Source organism: Asterias rubens, chromosome 9, assembly GCF_902459465.1.
Source record: "Asterias rubens chromosome 9, eAstRub1.3, whole genome shotgun sequence".
In the NCBI taxonomy this organism is placed as follows: Eukaryota; Metazoa; Echinodermata; class Asteroidea; order Forcipulatida; family Asteriidae; genus Asterias; species Asterias rubens.
The window spans coordinates 9,573,679-9,592,181 of record NC_047070.1 but is presented as its reverse complement, the minus strand read 5'-3'; the positions used below and the strand labels follow the sequence as shown (position 1 = coordinate 9,592,181).

At 39.0% G+C, this 18,503-nt stretch overlaps 1 protein-coding gene across 1 annotated transcript; it reads left to right on the top strand.

Moving 5' to 3' along the window:
- Positions 1–70: 70 nt before the first annotated feature.
- LOC117295108 (stress-70 protein, mitochondrial-like) lies at positions 71–17,235 on the top strand. Its single transcript, XM_033777674.1, has 14 exons — positions 71–268; positions 1,094–1,416; positions 2,150–2,348; positions 3,171–3,277; positions 5,231–5,393; positions 5,582–5,674; positions 6,444–6,653; positions 7,339–7,566; positions 10,506–10,610; positions 11,458–11,575; positions 13,438–13,532; positions 14,179–14,271; positions 15,110–15,250; positions 16,833–17,235. Exons 1-14 carry the CDS (start codon positions 167–169, stop codon positions 16,980–16,982), a joined length of 2,127 nt encoding a protein of 708 aa, XP_033633565.1. The 5' UTR covers positions 71–166; the 3' UTR covers positions 16,983–17,235.
- Positions 17,236–18,503: the final 1,268 nt, after the last annotated feature.

Genomic DNA, 18,503 nt, shown 5'->3' with positions numbered 1-18,503 from the left:
TTAAAGGTGAACACGCATGAGCAATACTCCAGAAATCTTGCATCACATGGAAATTTATACGTAACCGGCTTGTGTGGTACGCATTGCACGTGTGATTAAATATCCGTTATCAGCGTTACGGTTTTGCTACAAATTTGTGGCTATAATTTGCACAAAATTCGTAATAATGTTGTCTGTTGGTAGAATAACATCAGGCTGCTTACGCAGCGGCTCGAACTGCCTGAGATCGTTCAGTCAGCAAGGTCAAATTTCAAGTTTATCAAGAACGGTAAGTCGTGAGTGTTCTTCGAAAAGATTTGTGTAATGTGTGAGACAACTCGACACAATTTTTATATAACCCAGCCCAGGCTAGCGGCGCAGGCAGCAGGCAGGCAGGCAGATCATGCTGCCTGCTACCACTTTTTCATTTGATATAAATTTTTAACAACAAAGGCAAAGGAAACATTATAAAAGGATATAGGCTAAATAAACAACATCATGTTATGTTTTAATAAAAATATTCCATAGTATAGTGACTATTAATTTAATATAGTCATATATATATTTGAATGAAAAACATTAATTTAAAGTTAAACATGGTAAATGATTGTAATTCCGTATACTCACCAAAAATCAGAAAGATTGCTAAAATATTTATAGTTAAGGGGATGGGAAAACCACAAATTGTTCATAATTCATTCGTTATGATTTATATGAAATCACAATTACTCAAAACTTAACATTTGTTAAAACATAAAAAATCTAATTTATTTTCACTAATTTTTACAAAAAGAAAAAAGAAAAATTAGATATATCTAATTTTGTAGCATATTTTAAAGATGTATTGCATAACGAATGAAAAATTGGTGGCAAGATAGACACGGAAATTTTTATATTTAATTATAATGTAATTTTTCAATTTCCTAAAGTTGTTTGAACAAACAACATTGTAATTTGTAAGTCTCGTAAATAAGTGTTGGGTCACTCTCAAGGCAAAGGCAACCCTTTACTTGGTCATTTTTTGTTCGTAGCCAGACACTAAAGTTATCAGCACATTACCTTGTTGTTACACTCCTACAAGTGCCAGTTCAGTACATGTACCATTTATTTACAGGGTGCATGGAGCATCGTCAACACAGACAACACACAGTCGAGGCGCTTATACTCCTCCGATGGCGTCAAAGGCAGCGTTATCGGCATCGATCTCGGCACCACAAACTCCTGTGTAGCCATCATGGAAGGAAAAACAGCCAAGGTCCTTGAGAACGCTGAGGGCGCCAGAACGACACCGTCCGTAGTCGCATTCACAGCTGATGGGGAACGGTTGGTCGGCATGCCCGCCAAACGACAAGCAGTAACAAATTCCAAAAACACATTATATGCAACGAAACGACTGATCGGCAGAAAGTTCACCGATCCTGAAACACAGAAAGACATGTGAGTTCAAATATACCCAAGTGTTTAGTAGGCCGAACAAAATAATTGTTGTGTTTCCGGTTACCCGACCGTCCCTAGAAAATCACGCCGACCCTGTATCTTTTTATTTAAAAAAAACGTATAAAATAAAATATTAGGGTCCTCAGTCCAATACCATTCAGTAACTCAACACTCTAACTATTGGACTCTGATTATGGTGGTATGCCTGATCCCATGTAAAGCATGATCAGTTTACTAGTGCAGTTCTCAGTCCAACACCATACAGTAACTCAACACTCTAACTATTGGACTCTGATAATGGTGGTATGCCTGATCCCATGTAAAGCATGATCAGTTTACTAGTGCAGTCCTCAGTCCAACACCATACAGTAACTCAACACTCTAACTATTGGACTCTGATTATGGTGGTATGCCTGATCCCATGTAAAGCGTAATCAGTTTACTAGTGCAGTCCTCAGTCCAACACCATTCAGTAACTCAACACTCTAACTATTGGACTCTGATTATGGTGGTATGCCTGATCCCATGTAAAGCGTAATCAGTTTACTAGTGCAGTTCTCAGTCCAACAAAATCAAACAAAACATGAAGTTCATTTTTGAAGGTTTTTGGATGGTTAAAAGATATCTTTGTCTATACTTTATGTGACGGCATGATTTAGTTTTTGTTAGTTTTTGAAGAGGTAGAAGTGCTACAAATGTTTAATTTTCAGAAATCATCTATTTTGTTTTCCAGTAAGACTGTCTCGTTTGATATAACAAAGGCCAGCAACGGTGATGCATGGCTCAAGGCACATGACAAAGTATACTCACCGAGTCAAATCGGAGCGTTCGTCCTGATCAAGATGAAGGAAACGGCAGAAAACTATCTTGGTACTCCAGCAAAGAATGCCGTCATTACGGTTCCAGCATACTTTAACGATTCACAGAGACAGGTGAAATTAATAATTTAATGCTACTTAGCTTCTTTATTTTGACGCCAGATTGTTTATTTTGAACCGTACACTGTTGGTTATTACTCAAAATAATTGTTGACATAAAAACTGACTTGGTAACAAGCAATGGGGAGCTGTTGATAGTAAAAAAAAAAAACATTGTGAGAAACGGCTCCCTCTGAACAGACATAGTTTTGAGAAAGAAGTAATTTCTCACTAAAATATTTGAATTGAATAAGAGACCTCAGCTGAGGTCTCGAATTCAAGGCATCTGAAAGCACACAGCTTGTGCGACAAGATTGTTTTTTTCTTCCATTACCCTCTCGCAACTTCGGCGACCAATTGAGTTCAAATTTTCACAGGTTCGTTATTTTATGCATAATGTTGAGATACACCAAGTGGGAAGACTGGTTTTAAACGATTACCAAAGGTGTCCAGTGCCATTTAAAGCTAGGTCCATAGATTGGTTTTTGTCAATGTAATGCTTAATTATAGGCAAAAATATCAAGAAAAATACGATGAAAGTTGCATGTTAAAGCTGAATACAGTGTCTAATTGCTGAGAAAAAAAAAACACCCCAAAAAGCACTGATACTCAAATAGCCATACCACAGTCATACCAAATTTCAAGCTTCTTATTTCTCACGTTTATACACAAACATGGATGCACTCATATGGTTTCAAAACGCAAGGCAAGTCAGCACTCTATTTAGATAGCTCTATGGTTGGCACCTTGTTCACTATTTCCCATTGAGAAGATGGGCTCTAAGACTAAATCCCCAAACGCAGAACTCACTCTTTTCTCTTTTGTTTCTGTTACCAGGCAACTAAAGATGCTGGCCAGATTGCAGGACTTAACGTTCTGAGAGTGATTAACGAACCTACTGCTGCTGCTCTTGCATACGGCATGGACAAGACAGACGACAAAATGTAAGTTAAAATCAGCTTCATGTCGGTATTGAGCCTGGTTCATACTTCCTGTTTAATGCAAGAGTTGAACTGTTCAACTCCTGCAAAACATTTGATGCAAAAACAGTCAGTGACGTCAAAATTGCGATTCGCATTCCCAGGATGTATAAACCAGGCCTGGTGGGGAGTATACAGCATGTGCAACATTAGTATGCGCTACTCGGCTAAATCAATCACAAGAACCATCTCTACCCTCACAGGTACCCATTCACCCGTGGGTGGAGAGAAGCAAGTATAGTTAAGTGTCCTGCTCAGGGACGCAAATGTCACGACCGAGATTCGAACCCACACTCTGCTGAACAGAAGCACCAGAGCTTGAGTTCGGTGCTCTTATCCGCTTCGGCCATGACACCCAAAGTCATGGTCACTTTTTGCAAAATGAATTTTGAGAAGAGAAAAAAAAGCAAAGTTGTTTCACAGCCAGAGTCAGGCCTGGAATTTTATCTTTGAACTTTTTAAAAGGGCAAGGCCATTTTCAATTGCAGGGCTGGAATTTCACGGCAGCCACGACGGCCATTGCCGTCGTTGCCCTTCAAGTGGCCGTGATGCCCCTTGAAAATAACCAAACATCACGGCCAAGTTTGCCGTGCCCTTTTCCCCAATGGCCGTAGTGCCCTTTTCACCTTAAAATCCAAGGTCCACTGCAGCCTGATCGTGGCGCGAATTAATCCACACCGTAGCATCCAGTGCAGCCACCAAATGAAGCGAACACAACACAACCAAACATGCACGGCGGCTGGTACCTCGAAGTCCGCTTTTTTGTAACAGAATTTTTCATGCATTTTTTCTCTGTGTGGCAAGGCAACCTGACTATATTTTTAGCCGATGAACATTTAGCCTTTTTTCAAGTCTGAGACTGTGGTTATTCAAAGAGGGCGCTGTTTCAGGCAATAATGTATCTGCTATCAGGACGACTAAACCGCACGATCGCATACTAACAAATTGTTTGCACAATCAGACAATCTTACAAGAATAGTTTGTCGTACAGGAATAATTTGTGCAATTGCGTCAGGAAATAGTTTGCGCAATTTGCCGACAGTGCATGAATGGTGTGCACAATCTGCCGATCATATACAAATATTTTGCGCAATTTGAAGATAGTGCAGAGAAATTATTTGCACAATTTGAAGATCGTCCAAGATTTTTTGTAAATTATTTTTTTCATTATATAAAATTAAAAGTGCGTTTATTTTAAAATACAAATTTCATTGTTTAGGATTGGTTTTAACACCCCGACACATTTAACCTTGTGAGCTTAAATGTTTGTGCTTTGCTTCAATTTTCTTGTTTTGCATATATCACTCATTTAAAAATTGTTTGGACTCCGTGCCCTTGAAAAAAAAAAATTTGCACCTATCGAAGGCCAAAGTGGCCTTGCCCTAAAAATGAAATTCCATGCCTGCAATTGGCCAAGAGCACTTCTATTTGAAAATCTGTTGGGTGTCGTGGCCGAGTGGATAAGAGCACCAAACTCAAGCTCTGGTGTTTCTGTTCAGCAGAGTGTGAGCTCAAATCCTGGTTGGACACTTGTGTCCCTGAGCAAGACACTTAACTATAATTGCTTCTCTCCACTCAGGGGTAAATGGGTACCTGTGAGGGCAGAGATGGTTCTTGTGATTGGTTTTATAGCTCAGTAGCGCATATATTGCGCACATGCTGTATACTCCGCAGTGAGCTGAGATGGTTTAAGGAATGATTTAAGGCCCAGTGGCCATGGGTAATAATGTCCGGAGCGCTTTGAGACACCCCTCAGGCGTGAAAAGCTCTATATTATTACAGATTATTATTATTATTATTATTATCTTAAAGTCAACGAGAAACTCTTGAAGGACACCTAGGCCAAGACGCATGGTCTCTGTTGCCTGCCTGTAATTCCAGGCCTGCACAGCTAATAATTTGACTTCTCTCTTGTAGCATTGCTGTGTACGATCTCGGAGGTGGCACCTTTGACATCTCAGTTCTGGAGATCCAGAAGGGAGTCTTTGAAGTCAAGTCCACAAACGGTGATACATTCCTCGGTGGTGAAGACTTCGACAACGAACTCCTCAAGTTCCTCGTAAAAGAATTCCAGAAAGAGGTAGGTTGATTTTGATTGGTTTGGGATGGTTTTGCTTCACCAGTCGCTTCAGGATTAAAAATCCTTTGTCCGTTCATGTTTATTTTCACAGGTATACTTTTTCATGTTACCTCATCCCAAATAATGGTGGCAAATTTGATTGATTCTTTGTTCACTAACTCCTGTGTGTTCTCTTTGTAACATCACAGCAAGGGATTGACATCACAAAGGACAACATGGCATTACAGAGACTCCGAGAGGCCGCTGAGAAAGCCAAGATTGAACTCTCGTCATCTCTCCAGGTAAATTCTTGTCAAATTCGTTTCAAGAAGTTGCTAAGCATTTTGGACGATGTAGTTAACCAGGTTTAGTGAGGCTGAGATGGAATTTGCTCATGCAATGATGCCATTATTTTTCGTCAACCGCATTTCTTCAGTCAAGAATGTGGACGCAATCTCTCTGAGCATGTTATGCAAATTCTGTAGTTATGCCTCACCTATTTGTGTTGTATAAGAGATGTTAAACTTGCATCGGGGATAAAGAATATTAATTTTGTTTTTTTACCCATACACTGATGTTTGTTAGTATACTCGGTACTTTCCCGAGTCCTGTGAAAAAATATCACTGACATGTTACTCAGGTGGGATTCAAACCCACGACCCTTGCAATTCTAGAGCAGTGTTAGTACTGTATACTCAGTACTTTCCCGAGTCCTGTGAAAAAATATTTGTGTTGTGTTTAATAAATATGCAATTAAATTGTATATTTTGAGTGTAGCCGAGAGTAATTTGACCCTGTGAACTGTCTTACTGTCAGAACTTTTGAAACCATTCAACTGTGTGGTTTTTGAAAGGTGGCATAACTGTGCACAGAACTAATTTGTGTTATCATTCAAAAACCACAGTGGATTATATTAAACAGTCATACAGTAGGAGGGTTAAGGTGTTATGGATCGTTCAGTGTTTTCGGGCCAACTCTCTGGAACTCAGTTTGTCAGTTAATATTTGTTTTGTGTAACTACCAAACGTGTACTTTCCCTTTAAGTAAACGCTTCCATATTTTTCACACCAGACCGACATCAACCTACCGTACTTGACGATGGACGCCTCCGGACCAAAACACATGAACATGAAGCTGTCGAGAGCAAAGTTTGAATCCATCGTAGAAACCTTGATCAAGAGAACCATCGGACCTTGTAAGAAGGCCATCCAAGATGCAGAGGTTGCTAGCTCAGACATCAAGGAGGTCTTGCTGGTCGGTGGGATGACCCGCATGCCTAAGGTGAGTTTTCTTAGGTGACCCTTACACCCATTTCAGACAGGTGCTCCAGAGCCACATAGTTCTTGAAAAGTTGACTTCAGACGCCGATCTTGTCATGAGCTGAGCCAAAGTAAATATTATGTTAAGTTCGCCTGTCTGAAACAAAAATTTGGGTTGACCTAGAGTCACTCCTGATCTATTTGGTTCGGCTCACCTGTCTGAAACTCGCTCAAATCCTTTCGTATCTCTATGCCAAAAAGAAAGGGGTTCAGAAGGACCGAGGGCTGTAGGACCAGATAACAATTGCCTATCACCTGGACAAAGAACGGTTTCGTTCGAAGCAAAACTGCTTTCCAAATATATTTTTGGTGAAGCAAAATCGTACTTTTGCATAGCAAATTTGAAAATTCTTAAATATTGTTGAATCAGTTGAAGGTTTCCAGGCTAAATTTTTGGAAAATCCTTGTTGAGAATGATGTTGGCTCATTCCTTAGTGAAATAAAGATCACATTTCAAAGTCACATCTCCCCGCATGAATTTGAAGAAAAATATATTGTTCTAACTCCACATCCAGCATCAACCTGTTGAGAATGCAATTTGCAGTTGTGTAATTCTGCAATCTTCTTAAAAATCACATTAATGGAGTTGTGGTTAATAAGAATCTCTTTGCTATAAATATGAATAATTTAACATCATCCTTATTCAGGTTCAAGACACAGTCAAGGATCTTTTCGGCCGCACCCCAAGCAAGTCTGTCAACCCAGATGAGGCAGTAGCCATGGGTGCTGCTATCCAGGGAGGTGTCCTCGCTGGTGATGTCACAGACGTCCTCCTCCTCGACGTCACTCCTCTGTCCCTCGGTATCGAGACACTCGGCGGAGTCTTTACTAAACTTATCAACAGAAATACCACCATCCCAACCAAGAAGGGACAGGTAAGCAATTCATTGCTCATTTTTTTATAATTCTGTTTTTAAGCCATGGTTTAACTGGAATTTTAGAGGGCTGTTGTCAACTTCTTTTCCTGAGAACAGGTTAAGAAATCCTTGTAATAATAATAATGACACCGAAGAAAAGAATGAAACTTGCAGTTACAACCATGTGTAGAATCTCTTTTGTGGGAGTGTTGGCTCTGAATAAAGCCGGTGTGGTCTCGACGTGTTGAACAGTATAAGTATACTCTGCTAATCTGTTTTTCTCCTGCAGATGAGCAGAGTATGCCTTTTGAAATGTCAAGACCACACCGGCTCCTTTTTAGAGCCAGCACTCCTCCAAAAGAGATTTGTCACATGGATGTAACTATAATTCTGATCGTATTTTCCTCACCATGCAAAGCTTCAGTCGCCACTAAATAACGACTAGTTCTTACAAAATTATTTCAATGCTCCCTGTTTTTTGGCCAGTAACAGTCCCGTACCCTTTCTCAGCTCCCTGTGAAGTATACAGCCTTGGGCTGCAGTGGCGCTCTGTAGGATTTTTCAACACAATATCAACCTCATTGAAAGATATTTTCTTTTCATGCGGTGATGTTTGTATTTTTCGTCAACCGCAATATCTTCTTTACAGAAGAATGTGGAAAAGACTTGACTGAGCATGAAATGTGGTCCTGAATATAGGAAACGGAAATTTGATACGATTCATCTATAAATCATTTCTCAGATTTCTGAGGGTTGTTTGTTTGTTTGTTTGTGAGTGCTGCGGCCAGAGATGTGAATTAGATGGGATTTGGTACCCACTGCAGCGTTCGACCTTAACGCGGTTCCACTGGCCAAATGCCAGTAGAAATCGCGGCGGACCAGCTGAAACACCTTGCCAACTGGTCCGGCTGACCAGTCAAAAACATCGGCAGCGGTACTACAGAACTATGACTATTTTTAAACTATTTTTAGGCTCGAATAAAACGTAAAAACATTCACTCAAGGTTGGGATAAAGTGTAAAAAAATCACTCGAAGTGCCACTGAACGCTGGCAAACTTCCGACGATCACACATACACATGTACACACACAGCGCAAAATCCCATCATGCAACGCAAAGGCTTGTAGTCTTCGTATTAGTTCACGTGTGGCAAAAAGTGTAAGAAACATTGAACGCTAGAGTGCGTTTCAGAATATTCGATAGCGTGAGAATAGACGCCCTCTATTGGTGAAAGTACGCGATAGCTTACAAAACTAGCTTCAATCGCCTTGAAAAAAGACCACAAAGCAAAACACATTGTCAGCAGCATGGTCATCAACGGAGCAGATTTGCGTGTGTGGGAATAAGAGTCTAGCGTGTTAACAAAAAACGAGCGAGACGGTGAGGCTTCGTTCAACAAAAAATACCAAGTTAGGATACTCTGGATGAGCAAAAAGGAGTATTTAATTGTGTTTAGTAAGGTTCTTCCATCCTGATTTTGCTTAATTTTTTTGTTATTTGGGGCTTTCTTTTTTTGCGGGCGATTGGTGGGCGATCTATTTTTGCTCCATGGTTTTATTGGTCAAATATAATGCACGGTTGTTTGGGGTTTTTTGCGGGTTGATTTCAAGAAAGACTTGGGTTCTAGAATGCAATACCTCCATGGTTAAAACAAAGGGGCAGTTGTTTTTGCTGCTTTTAAAAACAGACGCCGGCACCGACCATTCCATACACATAGTTGAAAAAAATACCGTAAAACTCATATTATGCTTCTTCATGGATGTTGCAACTATTTTGATGTCTACTTTTTGTTGGGGGTTTTTCTGGACGAAAGTGGGAAGATTTTGGGAACTTCGGTTATCGGTACGATGTATAATGTTTATGAATACTTATTAAAACTACAATAATAGGCAATGTTTATACATGATAAAATAACTTGAGCGATCGCACGTAACCATCCCCACCGTAGATTTGAAGGCAATACATAAAAAGTTAATGATATTTTAACAGTCGGTTTTAAAGTAGTTTTTGTGGTTAGTAAAACACTAACTTTTTTTCATAAAAAAGTTCTTCTTACTTAGGAATACTTCAATGTCGAGGGCTTACAATAAACCGTGGACTAAAAAAACTACCTTAATAAAGATCATATTAACTTTTTCAATTTGCTCTGACAAATAATTTGACCTGTTTTTAAATTAATTTTAATAACATTATTGTTTTTACATTTTTAAAGAAACAATACTCATAAATTAGTGAGCCCCCTTACGAACACAATAACTTGGTACACATAAATAAAGTATGGCTTCCAGTGCAGTTAAGTTGACGTTGCAATTCATGTTGAATTTTGAAATAGCGACGATCGGAAATCAAGCAGTTGGTATACAACAGTATACTATTAGTTAAAAAAAATATATATAAAAATTGACGGACCAGCGAAAAATCAAGCCAACTGGTCCTGCTGGCCAGTTCAAAAAAAAGTATAGGGCAACCCCTGCACTGTCACCTTGCTTTGTGAAAACACAAAGATAGTAATGGGCAACGGAGAGCTATTGATAGAATAAACGGATAGAGAAATGACTCCCTCTGAAGTATTGTAGTTTTAGAGAAAGAGGTAATTTTTACTCACTAAAATATTTCAATCTGAAAAAGACTCCAGGCCTGAAGCCTTTTTCAAGCAGCTAAAAGAACACAAATTGGAGAACAACAAGGGTGTTTTTTTTTTGCAACTTTGATGATCAGTTAAGTCCACATTTTCACAGGTTTGTTATTTTATGCACATGTTTGGATAAACCAAGTGAGACTACTGGTCTTTAACAATTACCAAACAGGTCCAGTGCTGTTAAGGCAGCCTATGCTTTAGTGCAAGTTGAGTTGGTGATCCAGCCACCTATGAAAGTTCCTTCAATATATACCTGTAATCAATCTAAATGACCTTCTTGACCTTTGCCATTTGACCTTATCTTGCCTACCGCCCTCAGGTGTTTTCCACAGCTGCTGATGGCCAGACGCAGGTAGAGATCAAAGTGTGCCAAGGTGAACGTGAGATGGCAGTCGACAACAAGGTTCTCGGGCAATTCCAGCTGGTAAGTTTTCATCAGAGCTTGGCATGCCTTTTGGAGCATGCCACAATGAGCATGTGGAGAGATGAAATATGGTCTTGCACTCTGTAACTCATGCTCTTTCTTAAATTTCTTTTCTAATAGCAAGTGGTATAAAGACAGCAAAAAAAGTAACGCAGCTAATGAAAAAGCACCTATAATTTAGAAATTGTTACTTGTACTCTAAAAATGAAAATACCAGAAGATGGACAATTTTATTGTGGCGATTTTGACACTGCAAAAATTGAAATTGGCACTTTTCACATGTAAAAACATACCGGGACAACAATACTCGACCGATTATATCAAACGAGGTGTCTAAATCACCGTAATAAAATTGTCTGTCTCCTGGTATTTTCATTTTTAGAATACGAGTAACATTTTTAAAATTATAGTTGCTTTTCAAACAGCTGTGTTATTTTTTTGCTGTCTTTATCACACAAGTGGAATACGGGAAAAAGTTGAGCTTGTGCATCCAATATCCAAAGTTGTCCAAAGCCGAGTTTGATATGGGATACAGATCTACATTTTTCTGTATTCTGTGAGTACATGTGTGATAACAAGCTTGATGTGTTAGTAATGACACTTGTAGAACTGGTTTTCATAAGCAACGCGCAAAGAAGGTTTATACTAAAAATAATAATAATAATGGAAATTTATATAGTGCCTACCACTTTCTTGTTGCTTTGGATCGACCAGTTAGTATCGAAGATAAGTTCTGCTGCAAGTAATATTTGTCGATGTTTTTAAATAATGTTTCCACTCTTTCTACATTCAATTTGCGAACTTAAGTTTTACCGCTATTAAAATCATTCAAACAAACTTATTTTAGGTTGGAATTCCCCCAGCACCACGTGGAGTTCCCCAGATTGAGGTTGCCTTTGACATTGATGCCAACGGTATCGTCAACGTATCGGCAAGAGACAAGGGAACCGGCAAAGAACAACAGAGTGAGTTCAATGAACCTTAACCTTTTACCTAATTCATAGCAGTCTGGCTCCCACTAGTATGCATTACTATTTTGATTCTAAAGTGTGGTAGGCACCAGCCTTAATGAGTGAGAGCTTCAGTTTGATTCTTGATTTTTAATTTTTGTAACACTTGTCTGATTTCCTGATCACACATTTTGTTTTAAACAGATTGCGAAAGTTCCAATCTGCTCTAGAATTGCAAATGTTATGGGTCTGACCCCACCAGAGTAACATGCCTGTGATTTTGTTTTCACAGAAAGTACTGAGTAAGGACCTTTATCATGGTGCAGCCATCTTGAATTTCTCCCATTGATATCAATGTAACCAAACCGAGGCTGGAAGACATAATAGTCTAGTTTTTTTTGCAAAATGATTATATTAGCATTCATTATTGTAAGTTGATATGAGGAACATGTCCAAGATGGAGGCAGCTTGACGGAGGTCTAAACGGTGCTGACAAACATTGGTGTATTTGGGTAAAACCAAAATGAACAAGCTTTATCCCTGATGCAAATGTAACATCTGTTACGTTTCCACTCTATTGTCAAAATTTTATCTGTTTTGCACTTGAAAATACTTTGGGTTGGAGTGACACACTTTTTTAATGATAGTGTTTTATTTGACCTTTGTCTTTCTTCTAGGCAGCCCATATTTTGTTTTGTCTGTTGCTCCCTGGTTTAATGTTGTCCAATTGCCATTTCCTTGTGTTTTCCTTGTTTATATTTTGTGCCCTTGGTTTTCAGTATTGCCTTGTTAATTTTTGTTATCATAAGTGTTATCATTTATTTACAATTTGTGATGTATATTTGGGACGGTATTTATAGTTTTATATGATTTTTCTATTGTAGTAAAATTTGTATGTTTTTGTATGTACTGTGTCATGCCATGTGTTTGTTAATAATTTGCTTTTGTTTAGGTCTTGTGTTTTTCTAAGTTTTTTTTTTGAAGCGTTTTGTGTAGTTGCAAAGGCGCTATATAAGCACGATTTTGTTATTATTTTTAATAGTAATACTTTGTCCAGGCATAATGATTACACTTTGTCCAGGCATAATGATTATACTTTGTCCAGGCATAATGATTACTCTTTGTCCAGGCATAATGATTATACTTTGTCCAGGCATAATAATTATACTTTGTCCAGGCATAATGATTATACTTTGTCCAGGCATAATAATTATACTTTGTCCAGGCATAATAATTACACTTTGTCCAGGCATAATAATTATACTTTGTCCAGGCATAATGATTATACTTTGTCCAGGCATAATAATTACACTTTGTCCAGGCATAATGATTATACTTTGTCCAGGCATAATAATTATACTTTGTCCAGGCATAATAATTATACTTTGTCCAGGCATAATAATTACACTTTGTCCAGGCATAATAATTATACCTTGTCCAGGCATAATGATTATACTTTGTCCAGGCATAATAATTATACTTTGTCCAGGCATAATAATTATACTTTGTCCAGGCATAATAATTATACTTTGTCCAGGCATAATGATTATACTTTGTCCAGGCATAATAATTATACTTTGTCCAGGCATAATAATTATACTTTGTCCAGGCATAATAATTATACTTTATCCAGGCATAATAATTATACTTTGTCCAAGCTAAGAGTAATAATAATAATAATAATAATAATAATAATAATAATAAAATGATAAAATGCTGTGATAATTATTATGCCTGGATAAAGTATAAAATGCTGTGATAAAATGCTGTGATAAAATGAAATAATAATAATAATAATAATACTAAGTGAGATTTTAAGAATCGCCTGTCACTGATGGAAAAAAACCCTCATTTTGATTCCCATTGTTTTTTTACAGTCGTTATTCAGTCGTCTGGCGGACTCAGTAAGGATGAGATCGAAAACATGGTGCTGAACGCTGAGAAATACGCTGAGGAGGATCGCAAGAAAAAGGTTTGTGGACTTCTAGAAAATATCAAACCCTTATAGTGTAGGGTAGTTGGTAAAGTCCTATACACATTATCAAAACTTATTGCGGTCATGCTCCCTGTATTCTGTTGTATTCCTGAATGCTGATTTTGTTTGTTACCCGACTATTTTGTCCTATCGCTGATTTGAAACAGAGATAAACGAGATGGCAACAGCTTGAGGAAGTTAAATTAGGCTGTATCGAAGTTTACGCGGTGCCCGGTACCCGTTTTTTTTTGTTTTTTGGGGGGTGCTCTGTGCTAGTTTCACCTCGCAGAGGTGCTCCGTATAAGAGGGCAATAGACCGATTCATTAAGCTCCGCCCTCTTGCGTATTGACCAATCACAACAAAAACGAAGGTCTGACACTAAGGTCCGACATGTGTGCGCCTATGCTTGGCGCGCGCGGCAGAGTTGTGCAGAAAGGCATTGGAGAGCCCCACGTGTTCTTGCTCACACATGTGTCTTGGGTCTTAATCGTGGGCGGAGCCTACTGGATCGGTCTATTGCTGTGTTCCCTTCAAGAGCAAAGTTAAAGGCCTGAGTGTAAAGGTTGAACCCCTAACTTATAATTTGATGATCCTAACTTAATTCCATTTTTTTTCTCTTTCTCTCTTTTATCTGCATTCTAGGATGCTGTGGAGGCTGTCAATCAAGCCGAGAACATCGTACACGACACAGAAAGCAAGATGGAAGAATTCAAGGACCAACTCCCTGCCGATGAGGTAATTCACCCTTTGCATATAATAATAGTGGCTACTGACATAGCACTCACATCCGTCACTGGGTGATGCTCAAAGCACTCTAACATTATTACCCCTGGTCAAGGGGCCATTTACTCCTTCTACAACCTCAGCTCCCTTGTGAAAAATATGAGCCGTTCCAAAAGCTTTTTTTTTTTCCCACGTACTTTGGAGCCCCTTGCCTGGTAGATGTTTCCCTCCATCCTACAGTCTAGATTGTTTTAAGAGGAATATCAGTTCCTACCTCCAGCTCCTCTTATTTTTTCACATTTAATAAAAATAATTCTTGTCGCCCCCTTACCAAGAGTGGCTTTAAAGGATTCGGGTACTTTTTCAAAATGTCCACAGATTTACATTAAACTTACAGGGTTTGAAGATAATGATAGTGGAAAGCTTCCCTTCAAATATTACTAACTGAGGTTGTGTAGTTTTTGAGAAATGAGTAAAACAAGTCAAAAAAATAATTTTCGTCTCAGAAAGACGAAAATTATTTTAGCATGTAAAATTCCATATTTAACCAGTTATGATATTATACCAAAACCATAGCATAGCTGGTTAATACGCTTTTACATGCTAAAACTGAGACAAAAATTATTTGTTTTACTCATTTCTCAAAAAGAGTAAGTAAAATTTCAAGGGAAGCTTTCTACCATCATAATCTTCAAACTGTGTAAGTTTAATGTAAATCTGTGGACATTGTGGAAAAAAGTACACGTAGACCCCTTAAGCCTTGTTTTGGGGTGAATCTGCATAAACAAAATTGTAAAAAAATATGTACAGCTGACAAATGTTACTCTGTATTCTTCCCATCTTCTTGTAGTGTGAGAAACTGAAGGAAGAGATCACCAAGGTGAAAGAGATTCTGGCCAAGAAAGATACCGAGTCGGCTGAGGACATCAAGCAAGCTGCATCCACCCTCCAGCAGGCATCACTCAAGCTCTTTGAGATTGCTTACAAGAAGGTAGGAAGCAGATGCTTGAAAAACATTCTGTGAATTTCATGTTGTTCAATAGATCTTATGCATTGACGTCATCCAGCGGCCATCTTAGTGGAAAAACGGTGACGAAACATTCGAAACGCACAGATTTGTACGCGCGGCGCACATGATTGGCCAATGAACAACCTCCTTTTGACCTCTAGGTGAGGGCGCCCTACTGAAATGACGTCATGTGCATAAGGTCTATAGAGCCTATTGAATAACCCCTTTGCTGCTATGAAAGTCGTCATCGTAATGCGTACATCAAAGAAACATGCAGCTCGCAATGTTCCCGGTTTGATTTCTGTGGCACAAGCACGCATACACACGCACACGCACACGCTCGTAGACGCCATCTTGTAGGGCAGATATTTGGACGGTGATGTCATATTCAATATGGTCTATAAGCCATTTGCGAGTTAGATTTGAATAATGTCTGGTACAATGTCTTACTTAGTTCTAATGTACCGCTTACATTTTAATGCCTCAGACTATAGAGACAGTTACTATATCAAATGGTTCGGGGCAAGCTTCATCGTCTCTTAAGTAACTACGCATAAGCTTGCTCCTAATCACGTGGCGTAGCAACTGTCTTGATAGTCTGAGGAATTCAAATGTAAGCGGTGCATTGTAACTTGAAGCGTGTCATTGTACCAGACATTATTGAAATCTAACTCGCAAATGGCTTATTTCATGATATTGCTTGCAGTTTTTTAAACTGTGTGTAGGGTTGAGATATTTTACCGGAAATCAATGTTCAATCCAGTTCTCAATTGGAGTAATGGTTAAATGAAGCTAGACAGTAAAAAGAAAAAGAAAGAAAGAAATAGTTTAAGCCTGCAGTTAAAAAGCCTGCAGTTAAAAAAGTAAAGGACCTTTCTTTTGAAAATGTTAGCCCAGATGCAGACAAGAACTGCCTTTTTTTAATCCCTAATACAAAATACATCTCATTATTTTCAATCCCTGCAATTTGTTCATAGTCTGATTGGAATTGGTATCAACTGTTTATAAACTGTTATGGTAAACAGTCACAAGTTCAATTTAACAATTTATGAAAATAACCGTTTATCAAAATAAACGTAGAGAGAGAAGGGTTTGATGTTTTGGTGTTCTGAGCTATGGTATGCCCCTTGCATAAAAAAATGGAACGATGTGGATTCTAGGATCAAGACCGGTCTCAGACTTTTCTATGTCAGCATGTTCGTAAAATGGCTGTTATTTTCTGCAGTGCTGATGACACTGCTCTCGGAAGCTCTTTGAACTCTATAACTCTAGGGGTTACAAAAAGGTTGAAATATGAACATACCTCCTAAAATTGGATCGAAGTTTACGCTTTTTTGGGGGGTTGGAATTACAATTATCCATTGTTTTAACCAGTCGGGAAACAATTATTCATTGAGCTCAACTAACTTTATTTGTACATGACTGAACGCAACAGCATCCATTTTGTAACACAACAACAATACACATAACAACCAAGAGAGGGCGCTATACAGAATAGAGACTTTGCCAAGTACTACACCCATGGCTGAGATTAATATTCTTTTTCTTTTAAACCTTCTTTCAGATGGCATCAGAGAGAGACCAAAGCAGTGGGGGTGGAAGCAGTGACAGCAGCAGCGGCGACGGCACCAGCAGCGGCGACAGCACTGGCAGCAGCGACAGCACCAGCAGCAGCGGTCCCGAGGAAACGACGGAGCAAAAGAAAGAGAACTAGACACCTCGTTAATTAATCATTGCCATTTGAGACTGTTTATTAAATTATGACGTAGAGGAGATCAAAGTGGAGAGGACCCTTTTGATTGACTGCCAGGGGCGGTAGATCCTCTGCTGGTGTTCCCCGGAGGTGTACATGTATAAAGTTTTCAGAGGTGTGGGAAGGTGCATCTCATTCCCTGCAGCCGATTTTACGAAACGCTTCAATTAATCCTATCTCGAGTTGGAACGAGTAACTCATCCTAACTTAGGATGGGTTCAATGCGTCCTACTGCTATGGTTACGGAACTTAACTCGTCCTAAGTTCTAAGATTAATCAAAAATTAGCAAGAGTTTGGTGAAATCGAAAACTGGACTGCCCTTGCTCACAAGGTTTTTGTGTCTGAGGTTTTGAGATGAATAATTGTATAAAGTATCAGATTTCACTTCCAGCGCAAATTAGTCTTAAATGGCGATAATCATTTTTTTATTGTAATAGACCCCTTGCATGTGACATCACACATTAAAAAAACACCCGCACTGGGGTTAAGGGAGGCAAATGTACAATAGCTTGTTCATTGAGGGTAAAAATAGGCGTGTGAGCTCAGGGTCCGTTAAGTGTTTTGCATTATGCAAGGGTTCTACTGCCGCAGCCGCAGCCGCAACATGATTTACTGTCCGAAACGCAAATTACTGGAGAAGAGATATTATTACACAAACTTCTGGCTCAAAACAATCCAGTTTTGTAGGCTTTCCAAGTTCTTCATCAATTTTCCGAGTAGGCCCTCAAAACAGCGCCTTCTATTGGTGATTAATACAAAAACAGGGTCGCCAATCAAGACTATTTGCGAAGGTGCATCTTGGGGGCATTTATCATTCTTAACTGTATTGGTAAAAAAAAGGACCCCAAACCCTTTGCGTCTTTAGTGGTAACCCAATCCATCATCAAATGCTCTTTCACCCAGCGCTGTAGACTTGTACTTGACGGATCTTTCTTAACTGCATCGGTAAATTGAACAAAAAAAAACTGAATCTCTCTGAAGATCACAGGTAAACTTTGCATTGAAGATGAATTTTGTGAAATCGAACCCTGGGCATCAGTGGTAACCCAACCCATCATCAAATTCTCTTTCACCCAGCGCTGTAGACTTGTACTTGACGGATCTTTCTTAACTGCATCGGTAAAGTGAACAAAAAAAACTGAATCTCTCTGAAGATAAACTTTGCATTGAAGATGAATTTTGGGAAATCGAACCCTGGGCATCAGTGGTATCCCAACCCACCATCAAATTCGCATTTCCCTAGTGCTGTAGGCTTGAACTTGATGGATTTGTTTTAGCCAAAAAGCTAAGTCTATACATGGTGCCACGTACACCAATCTGATTTAGGTGTTGCCAAGTCTTGGTGCAGACCTTCTGTTGGTAAAATATATCTGGTAATACCATAGGCCCTGCGTAATGTGCATACACTCAACGATACACCTGTCGCACTATTCTATCAACAGAGGCAATTCTGTAAGCCGCGATTGTTTTGGAGTGGGGTG